At 36.6% G+C, this 11760-nt stretch overlaps 1 protein-coding gene across 1 annotated transcript in view; it reads left to right on the top strand.

Annotated features, from left to right (window-relative positions):
• Positions 1–11760, top strand: part of LOC118744098 (microtubule-actin cross-linking factor 1) — a 719134-nt gene that overhangs the window by 411460 nt on the left and 295914 nt on the right. Inside the window, 2 exon segments of the mRNA XM_036476824.1 lie at positions 205–351; positions 436–7910. Coding sequence (XP_036332717.1) covers positions 205–351; positions 436–7910 — 7622 coding nt within the window.

Below are 11760 nucleotides of genomic sequence, written 5' to 3'. Positions count from 1 at the left end.
TTAACTCTCCTTTGTACCGAAACTCTTTCCCAAGTGCTCCAATGTTTTTAGTGGGCATTATTAACATATTTATTTTTAAGATTCAGCAATAATATTTTTAGTTCGATTTACTTTACTTTACCTAACGTAATTATTGTTGATGTATATGCGATCAAACACCTAAATATTTTTCTAATATTTCGTACCGTTTTTATTATCATTTAGCAAGCCGTTTTTGAAAAATTCAACATTTGTGAGGAATATGTAAACGAGTTGCTGAAATGGGTCAGCGCAATTGAATACAAAATTTCTAATGTTGGTGGACCTAAGGAAAAAGTTGATGAAATCCGAAACCAAACAAATATTTTAAGGGTATGGCCTCATAATAAATTGGTTATATTATGTACTATGCACATTTTGACTTAAACTGTATCCTCTATATTTCTTTTTGAATAGCAAATTAAAGAAGAAATTGATGGCCAGCAGCGACCAGTTTCCACATGTTTGGAACAAATTCGTCAAATTGTTTTAACCGGAGCAGATGTTCTCTCTGCTCCTGAGGTGTCAACTCTAGAGAATGCTGGAAGAGAGTTGCGTTCACGTGTTGATCGTGTCAGTGATCGAACCTTGCGATTGTTGCGGCGGCTTGAATCTATTCGCGATGAACTTACTAAATTATCTGGAGAACTTAGTATTTTCTTTAGCTGGTTACAAGAAGCTCGGCATAGGCTTGAAGATAAAGAACAGTCAATAGCCGACTTAAAGAATCTAGCTTCACATGCTGACTCTATACGAGAGTTTGCTAGCGATGTTATAAGCCATCAAGCAGATCTACGGTTTGTAACTATGTCGGCACAACGCTTCTTGGACGGAAGCAAGGAGTTCCTAACGATTCTAAATGATTTTCGTACAGCTATGCCAGAACGATTACCGCACATTGAGCCAATATCAAATGCGGAGAGTCCTATTCGCCAAGAAATTTCGTTGATATCCACTCAGTATAAGGATTTGCTACATCGTACAAATACACTTCAAGATCGAATAGCTGATTTAACTGGACGCCAACGAGAATTTCTAAATGCTATCGACAAAGCAAACGAATGGATCCGCACTGTAAAACCTCGAGTAGCACGTCTCATTGCTGAACCAATTTCAGGAGATACAAAAGTTGCTTTCGAGCAAATGAATGAAGCAAAAGCCGTTCACAGTGAATTATTATCAAATGGCCGTTTAATAGATAATGTTGATCAGGCTTTAGACGATTTAATAAAATTATTGGGAAGCCAACTGAGTCCATATGAATCTAAAATTTTGGAAAAGCCTGCGCTTGAATTGAAAAGTAAATACCAAAAACTACTTGAAACACTTGGTGAACATTGCAAGGTACTTGATAAAACGTTGGTACAATCGCAAAGTGTTCAAGATGCACTCGAGAATTTGGTTCTTTGGGTGGATAAAGCTGAGGATAAATTTAAATTGCAGTTTCGACCTGCATCTCTTATCAAAGAACGATTGCAAGAGCAAATACGTGAGCATAAAACTTTATTGGCAGATGTTAATTCACATCAGACAAGCATAAGTGGTGTACAAACATCCGCAAAACATCTGATGGACTCCGCATCCAATGCGCGCATTGCTAAAAAAGTTGAATCCAATTTAAGAACAGTATCTGAAAAAGTGGATAAACTGTTGGAAAAATTGCACAAACGAGGGGAATTTTTGGATGCTGTATATGGTCATTTGCAAAAATGTTTAGATGAAGTAGCTTCCACTGAACGTGATTTATATAATTTGCAAGAAATTATAAATAATCTCGATGCAATTAACTTGCCAATAGACTTACTTCTATCTCGTTCAGAAGAAGCAATACGACTAAAGGAGAGTAAAGTCTCTTTGTATGAAAACTGTGTCAGTAACTGTAAAGATTTAATAGGACAAAGAGATGTTACTGATACTAATCCGCTACGTGATCGAATTAAGTCATTGGAAAACTTGTGGCGCAATATAAATACTTCTTTGGATGAGAAATCAAAACTTGTGAAACTAAAAGCCGAACAGAAAGTAAAGTATGAAACCATGAAAGAAAACGTAATGGCATGGTTAGCTGAATTGGAAGTCCTCATAAGCAAAATGAGTCCGGTAGCTATTGATTTGAAAGTAATTCAGCAACAACACGATGAGCTTAAGCCGCTTTTACATAAATATGGAGATTTTAGTGACCACATTGACAAAATTAATGATGTTGGAGCCGAGTATAATGCACTTTTTAACCCGGAAAGCCCAAGTCGTAAGATATTAACTCATAGTACAGCTAAACGACTCAGTCCAATGCGCGCTACTCCTAGAGATGGCAGAGGTTTAAGCCCAACTAAAGGAGGTCTTTTGTCGCCTTTGTCCACTGCCTCTGGTGGATTTGGAAGCCGCAGATCATCTCAAGATGGTTTTCAAATTTCTGAGTTCTCTCCAGTTCAACAGCAATTAAAAGAGATTAATAATCGTTATAGTTTGATTGGTGTTCGTTTGGCAGATCGTCAAACCGAGATCGAAAATATGACTGAAGAAGTGCGAAAGCAGTATGAAAATCTAAAAAACTTATCATCGTTTCTGGAACGTATTCAACGGCAAGTCCCGAGAGAGTCAGCATCAAATAAAGATGAGGCTGAGCACTGTATTAAGCAAATAAGAAAAGTTCTAGAAGATATGTATGAAAAACAGAGTCTATTGGATACCACCAAGGTACAAATTAAAGATATCCTTCGAAGAAAATCTGATGTAGCAGGTGCAGATCAGTTACGACAAGAAAGTGATTGCATTATTGAGAAATGGAAGAGCTTAAACGACGTTTGCAAAAGTCGGATAGAATTTTCAGAAAAGCTACGTGACTTTTTAGATATACACAATAATTTGTCAAACTGGTTGCACAGTAAAGAAAGAATTTTAACTGTCCTCGGTCCTATTTCCACTGACTCAAGAATGGTTCAAAGTCAAGTTCAGCAAGTACAAGTTCTCAGAGAAGAATTTAGAATTCAGCAACCTCAACTGAATCACTTTCAGGAAATTGGTCATGATATTTTGAATCACTTAACAAATCCTTCTGAAATAACAAAAGTGAAGCAAAAACTCAATGATGTAATAAGTAAGTGGGACGACATAGTATCGCGTTTGGATGAACGCGCCAATAATTTGGGAGGAGCTGCTGATAGCAGCAAGGAATTTGACGCAGCCGTTAATAGATTACGAGAATCCCTACAGAATATTAGTGACAATTTAGACGATTTACCTACAGATGGCGACCATCAGGAAAATTTGCGAAAAATCGAACACCTGGATCGTCAACTAGAGGGTCAAAGGTCACTGCTTGCTGACGCTGAACAATCAGCTGTATTACTTTGTAATATTCTAGGCGACTCTGCTTCGCGGGCTGATGTAAATTCAAGAGTATCTGCGTTAGAGAAACAATATCAGACATTGCAAAGAAAGTTGGATACAAAAAAAGCAGAAACTGAAGCGTCATTAAGAGACAGTCGCCATCTTTCAGAAACTTGTACAAAAATGCTAGGCTGGTTGTCAGGCGAGTTGTCAAACTTGTCTGAAAAACTACTGTTATCTGCACATAAACCTACTTTACAACATCAAATTGACGCACATGAACCTATTTATCGTGAAGTAATGTCCCGCGAGCACGAAGTTATCATGCTTATGAACAAAGGAAAAGAATTGTCTGATCGTCAACAACACTTAACAATAAAACGTGATTTGGAACGAATACAACAACTTTGGGACAAACTCCGTAGAGAGGTATCTGAGAGGCACTCGCGCCTTCAAACCTGCATGGAGCATTGCAGAAAATATTCTCAAACATCAGAAACATTTTTATTGTGGTTACGAAAAGCAGAAGATAAGTTAGCTAGCTTAACACCTGGAAAACTGTATAAATCGAACATGGAAAAACGCATACGTGACATTCAAACGATGCGAAGTGAAGTTTGGAAGCACACGAATGAATATGAGACCACTAAAGGTTTGGGGGAAACTTTCATAAGTTACTGTGATATTGACCAAGATCCTATCAAATGCGAGCTAAAGGATATCAAGGATAGGTGGGAAAAACTTAACAACGATTTAATTACTAAAACCCAAGATATCGAAAATTGCTCACGACGTTTATCTGATTTCAATGATAACCTTAGAAATTTGGATCATGCAGTGAGTCGATGCGAAGATCGTTTAGCTGCGCACGATGCACTAGGAGGAGCAGCAAAAGATCCAAAACTTTTAGAACGAGTAAAGGCTATACGAGACGAATTAACAAAATTGGAAAAACCTCTCAATGAATTGAAAGCTATGGCCAAAACAATATCTTTGGAAAGTCAATCAGCTGGGGGTGAGGCGGGTCATTTAGGCGACGATGTCGACGGCATGTTTGATCGCGTCTCTGATCTAAAAGCTCGTCTCAGTGATCGTTTCGATGAGTTACAATTTGCTGCTTCTACTATATCGAAATTGAACGAACAAATAAAATATATTTTATCAGATTTAAATAAGTTAGAACAAGAAATTGAAAATTTGTCACCGCCTGGGCGAGAAGTTGACGTAGTTAGATCACAACTGAAAGACACAGCGGGTGTAAACTCAAAATTAGAACAAATTTCGAATTTAGTAAATGATATGGAGCGCGCTTCATCCACTTTGATTGATTCCGGGATAACCACCGAAAATCAAATTCCTGCACAAATATCGTCTATACGTAATACAATTAATCGTTTAGATATCCAAAGTCGAAATCATGAGCGCAATTTGCAAGGTGCTCTAAAAGCTTTGATTGAATACTTCGATAATAAAGCTCTAGTGCTGGGAGAGTTACGAAGCGTAAAACGCGAATTTGATAATTTTAAACCAGTTAGTTCGGAACTTGATCAAATTCGTCGACAGCAGCAAGATTTTCGTGATTTTCGAAATCTTAAAGTAGAGCCTTTGTCACAGAACATTGTCAAAGTAAACAATGCTGGTCGTGACTTAGTTAGATCAGCTGGAAGTGGTGTTTCTACTGTCGTTATTGAAAAAGATCTAGAAGATCTAAACGATAACTGGAATAACTTAAAAGAATTAATGAATGATCGAGAGCGACGTTTGGATGTTGCTCTTTTGCAGTCCGGAAGATTCCAGGAAGCCTTGTCAGGTCTTTCTAAATGGTTATTTGACACAGAGGAAATGGTGGCAAATCAAAAACCACCAAGCTCGGATTACAAGGTCGTCAAAGCACAACTACAAGAGCAAAAATTTTTGAAAAAAATGTTAATGGATAGGCAAAACTCCATGTCTTCTCTATCTTTGATGGGTGTCGAAGTTGCCAATGCCTGCGAGCCTTCAGAACGAGATCAGATTGAAGGACAGCTTAATGATCTTGTAAGGCGTTTCGATTCTCTTACTAATGGTGCCGAACAGAGAGAAAGTGATTTGGAAGCAGCAATGGAAGTGGCTAAAGATTTCCATGATAAAGTGATTCCCCTTGAGCTGTGGCTAGATGGTGTCGAACGATCAATCAAAAATATGGAGCTTGTTCCAACAGATGAAGAAAAAATTCAAAATCGTATTAAGGAACACAACGAATTACATGGTGAAATTTTATCTAAAAAAATAGATTTTACGGCTTTGGCAGATGTGGCTGGACAACTCATGCACTTAATTGGTGAAGATGAGGCCGCACAATTAGGTGAAAAAGTGCGTAACATAACAGATCGATTTACTACCTTAGTTGAAGTCAGTGAAAATATTGGTTCCCTTTTGGCTGAGTCTCGCCAGGGATTACGGCATTTGGTCATAACGTATCAAGAATTGGTTGGCTGGATGGACAGAATGGACCAGGAGCTGACACGCTTTAAAGTGATTCCTGTTTATTCGGAAAAGCTACTGGAACAAATGGATCATTTGGTTGAACTGAATGAAAATATTGCTAGTCAGGCTCCAAACATTGAATCAACAGTTGATTCAGGTTCCGAACTAATGAAACACATTTCTAATGATGAGGCCTTACAATTAAAAGATAAACTGGATGCACTTCAACGTCGGTATGGTGAATTAGCGACTAGGGGAGGAGACCTCCTTAAAAGGGCCAAAAATGCTCTTCCGTTAGTTCAGCAATTCCATAACTCGCATAACCGTTTGTTGGAATGGTTGCAAATAGCTGAAGGTGCCTTTACAGCGAGTGAGCTTTGTCATGCAGACTTATTACGCCTAGAAACGGAATTGGTGGAAATGCGCCCTGTAATAGATAATATTAATTTATTTGGTCCGCAATTATGCCAAATCTCCCCAGGCGAAGGTTCAACATCAATTGAAAACATAGTAACGCGTGATAATCGCCGTTTCGACGCGATTGTTGAGCAAATTCAACGGAAAGCAGAACGTTTTCACTTAAGTAATCAACGCGTCAAAGAGGTTACAGGAGACATCGATGAATTGCTGGAATGGTTCCGAGATATGGACACAGCCCTTCGCGAAGCGGATCCACCTGCAATAGAGCCAACATTAGTTCGCTTACAATTACAAGAACATCGTTCAATAAATGATGATATTTCTAGTCAGAAGGGGCGTGTACGTGACATAGCTGTTTCATCAAAAAAAATTTTAAGAGAATCTCCTCAGAGCGAATTTATAGCTTCGCTTCGTGAAAAATTAGAAGACTTAAAAGAAATCGTGGATTCCGTCGCTCAATTGTGCAGTGAACGCTTGGGCATTTTGGAGCAGGCACTACCTTTATCGGAACATTTTGCAGATTCACATAACGGTTTGTCCTGTTGGTTAGACGATATGGAACAACAAGTTTCAAGATTTAGTATGCCAGTATTGCGCCCAGATCAAATAACGACACAACAAGATAAGAATGAACGCCTTTTGCTTTCTATTACCGAACATAAGCCTTTGCTAGATAAACTCAATAAGACAGGCGAAACTTTAACGGCTTTTGTATCGGAAGATGACAGCGCAAAAATAAATGATTTCCTTGATTCTGATAACGCACGTTTTCAAGCACTTCGCCTGGAGTTACGCGAACGGCAACAAATGTTGGACAACGCTTTGCAAGAATCGAGTCAGTTTTCAGACAAATTAGAAGGCATGCTCCGAGCATTGGCTAATACTGTCGATCAAGTGAATCAGCTGGACCCCCTGTCAGCACTACCACAGAAAATAAGAGAGCAAATGGAAGATAACGCTGCATTAACAGACGATTTGGAAAGGCGTTCAGATGCTTTTACGGCTGTAAAAAAAGCCGCCGATGAAGTCATTGCAAAGGCCGGAAATAAGGCTGATCCGGCTGTACGCGATATTAAATCCAAATTGGAAAAATTAAATAGTCTATGGAACGACGTGCAGAAAGCTACTAAAAACCGTGGCAGCTCACTCGACGATATACTAAGTGTGGCTGAACCATTCTGGGAACAACTCAATGGCGTAATGGGCACACTTAAAGATCTAGAAGAAACCTTATCCTCACAAGAACCTCCTGCTGCCCAGCCCCAGGAAATACAGAAACAGCAGGTTGCATTACAGGAGGTGCGCTTCAAAATTGATCAGACTAAACCAGAAGTAGAGCAAGTGCGACGCAATGGCAGCAATTTGATAAATATGTGTGGCGAACCGGATAAACCAGAAGTAAAGAAGCATATCGAAGATCTGGATAATGCATGGGACAGTATTACAGCTTTATATGCAAAGCGTGAAGAAAATTTAATTGATGCAATGGAGAAGGCAATGGAATTCCACGAGACCTTGCAAAATTTAGAGAAATTTCTGAACAAAGCCGAACGCAATTTTGAGGTGCTTGGCTCTGTTGGCTGTGACATAGGTGAAGTTAAAAAACAAATCGAGCAGCTGAGAGTATTTAAGGACGATGTTGACCCACATATGCTGGAGGTGGAAGCATTAAATAGGTAATTTCTGTAAAAAAAATCCACGTTTTAATATGTACAATTGTTTAATTTAAACGTATTTAACGCATACACCAGTTCGCCCCGCAATCCGAAAGCACTGCCGTTATTTAAACTGGTTTACAGAAAAAATGTTCCATGGATGCCACTATCCAATTCCTGTAAACAATTGCTCGCTGGTTCCAAAAACTTACTAAATTTTTTATTCTATGGATAAGTTTTCGAGATATTTTCAATTTACCGTTTTCAGTTTAAAACAAAAAATGGTTGCAATTAATCACGTATATCCTAGGAACCAATTTAACAACCCTAATATGAAATAGGGCAAATGAAAACGAACAAAATTCTAAATAGACTGTATGTACATCACTATTTGATTGGTCTGAAAGTTTCTGACAAATTAGCTAATCATTCCAGATTTTTTTTAATGAAAAAAAAAACACACTTTAACAGAAGATAAATTTAAAAAATAACAGGTTCTGTGTCAAATTTTTGCAATTGCGCCAAAGCCTGTTCTGTTACGGAAAAATCAAGTTACTAATGAAGACAATCAATGGATAAATGAAGACAATTGATGGATAAATAAAGAAATAATGGGTGACCAAATGAAAATGCGCAAAGATTTTTTATTTGAAAAATGAGCAGGAAATAATTTTATTCATACGCCATGTACAACTAAGTAGCACGCTTTTGTGCTCATATTTCATACAACAAAACTCTGCGCATTTTCATTTGACCACTCATTACTTTTTTATTTATTCATCGATTTGCTTCATTACTAACTTAATTTAATTGTAACGGAACAGGCTTTAGCACAATTGCAAAAATTTTACGCAGAAACTGTTAGTTTTTTTTCATTTTTCTCCTGTTGAAACTATCAGTCCTATTGGAAAGTGATGTATAGACGGTGGAAATTTTTGTTAGCTTTCATTTGTCGTATTTCGTTTTCAGTTTGTTAAATTGGTTCATGAGATATAAGTGACTAAGTGGAACCATCTTTTGTTTTAATCTGAATAACGGTAAATTGAAAATATTTCAAAAATGTATCCATAGAATAAAAAATTAACTAGATTTTTGGAATCAGCGGGCGATTCTACATAAAAAATGGATCGGGGCATCCGTAGAACAAAAACCAAACACAAACTTGTGATCCAGTGCTATTCAAAAAGGAAACAAAAAAACTCAGGTGGCAGCTTCTCGATGCATTAGAACTCTCGAAAGTTCCTCCAGGGGCAATGTTAGACGTTATCCGTATGCGATTAGAATTTGAGAGCTTATTTAACCCTGAAAAGATAATCTGCATTTATTGGACGCAGGCGTTTTCGGCATATTTTTCGTTCTTCCAACATACCGTAATTTTGTCTTTGCTTTTTCCCTTATTAAATTATTATAAAAATTACAGTAGTTTTATTACATTTTTATGCAAAAATATAGTCCATATTAGCTTTTTCGAAATTAATCAATAAAATACACTGTGGTGTAGTGGTTATCACTCCGCAGGGCTTGGGTTCAAGCTCTGGTCAAACCAACATCGCAAAAAAATATAGAATAAAGGTTTTTTCTTAACAGCGGTCGCTCTCGGCAGGCAATGGCAAATTTCCGAGTGTATTTCTGCTATGAAAAACAGCAACAATACCGTTACGACAAACAATTGCCGTTAGGAGTCGGGGTAAAACTGTAGGTCCCTCCCCTTTGTGTGATAACATCAAGGCGCACGCCACAAATCAGAGGAGAAGCTCGGCCAAACACTAACATATGTTTAAGCGCCAATCTATTATTATTATTATCTTTGACGGTTGTCAGAATGTGGTTATCTTTTTAAGGTTAAAGATTCTAGTTGGCGGTGTTGTCGAGATATTATTGTTTTTAAGGTACACGTATAATATATTGCGTCGTAGATCTGAAATACGTTAACAAAGCTACCCATTAGGAGGCTTTTTAAACGACAAATTGACTGGTCAAGAAATTGCGCACAATAGGGGAAATTTTCATGGGTGGCAACCCTAATCAAAAATAGTGTTAAAATAAAGCTTTTTTAGAACCGTTCCTTGGCCACCGATATTAAAATACCTCACATAACTTGTGTATAATTTATTTTAATTCAAATTTTCATATACAGTTAACGACCCTCTATGAACTTTAACTAAAACCTTCTTAAACCTCCTTCGTTTGCCACCCATATTGTGATACATATTTTAATTAACGTATGAATTCATTTGAATATAACTTTTTAAAAAAGGTGGAAACCCTCTTCAGAAACCTAAAGGAGCGATCCGTTTGCTAAATTTCATCTAAATCCGTAGAGCTTTTTCTGAGTAAAAAGATGTCTCGCATCAAATTCCAAATCACCCTTTAACACTAAAAAAGTTCTAGCTTCAACAAAACCTCCATGCGCCATGCCAAGCGCGTTAAATTCACACCTGGCTTTTGAAATTAGAACGAACGGCGAAGGTCTAATGACCCCCCAAAAAATATCTTTTCTGGTTATACATACACTAGACATCATATTTAAGCAACAAATTAGAAAAGAAAATAGAAACCTTTCGGCGAATCATAAAAATATTTAATACTAGCAAATGCCCGGCGTGCTTCACTGCGCCTTACATGTATTTTTTGCCTTTTGATACCCGTATTGTAATTTTGAATTTTTTGGATCAACTTAATAGAATACAATTTGTCAAACAGGTGGCAACCCTCGTCAAAAATATTTTCGGCAGTAAACTTTCCTAAAACTGTTCAGTTTGATACCCATATTGCAATATTCAATTTATCTTATCAATTAAATTAAATACAAATTTTCAAACAGGTGGCAACCTTCAACAAAAATATTTTCAGATGTAGCTTTCTTAAAGCTCTCCTTTGACAGCCATATTGCAATAATTACTTTATCTTATCAATATACTTAAACCTAAATTTTCAAACAGATGATTATAATTTAAATTTTCTTTACTTTTTTCAAAAAAGTCAGTAATTAACCATTATTTTTTTTGTCAATGTTATTGTGGCTTGTTAACATTTTATTTTTAATATTTTTATTGGGCTTTGTACCACGATTGTTAATTAGGAAAAATTGAAAAAGCAACAAAGTCTAAGCGGTAGAAGTTATAGCACTATTTCGGAGATCACCACATCTCCTCATCAGACTTCTTTTTTTCTAGACTTTTTACTCATATTCTTTCAGTCAAATATAACAGTTAAATTTTAGCTTTTATTTTTCCAATTAAAAATAAAAGTTAAAGTTTAACTTATATTTTTTCAGTGAAAATGAAAGTTAAAATTTTTGTTTTATTTTTTCGGTCAAATATGAAAGTTAAAATCTGAATTTTATTTTTGCGGTAAAAAATAACATTTAAAATTTTACTTTTATGTTTTCGGTCAAAAATAGCAGTACAATATGTTTTAATTGAAAAAAATATCAAAGTAAAAAATGCATATCTCTTTAATAACAGTTTTCCATCTTCTATAAATACATTTCCTAGATAAACATTTATTTACATTAATTTAAGCCTTAAGTTATCCATCTTTTTACAGCAATGACTCGGAATTCAGTTTAACAATTGATGTACATAGCTGCCTAGTTCTGCTCGCACAAATTGTTTCGCGTATCACTAAGAACAAGCTTAAGTGTTGACAACGCGCGTTCTACACTGACTTGAGTTTCTGGCACTTGATGTATAATACTTGTCACATCTCTTAGTCAAGAATATATTTTGTCCGTTCCGACAAATGATTAATATATTATCAGATACCAAACTTCAGTCTGATTCTCTAGAACTGAACTACTAGGTTGCGTTAACCCAGATATGTCCAATGTACTATAAATAGGACACCTACACAAGAGTTTACATGACGT

The sequence above is a fragment of the Rhagoletis pomonella genome, unplaced genomic scaffold, assembly GCF_013731165.1.
Source record: "Rhagoletis pomonella isolate Grant_MI unplaced genomic scaffold, Rhpom_1.0 Rhpom_scaffold_00008, whole genome shotgun sequence".
Taxonomy (NCBI): Eukaryota; Metazoa; Arthropoda; class Insecta; order Diptera; family Tephritidae; genus Rhagoletis; species Rhagoletis pomonella.
This window is presented reverse-complemented; position numbering and strand designations above follow the sequence as displayed.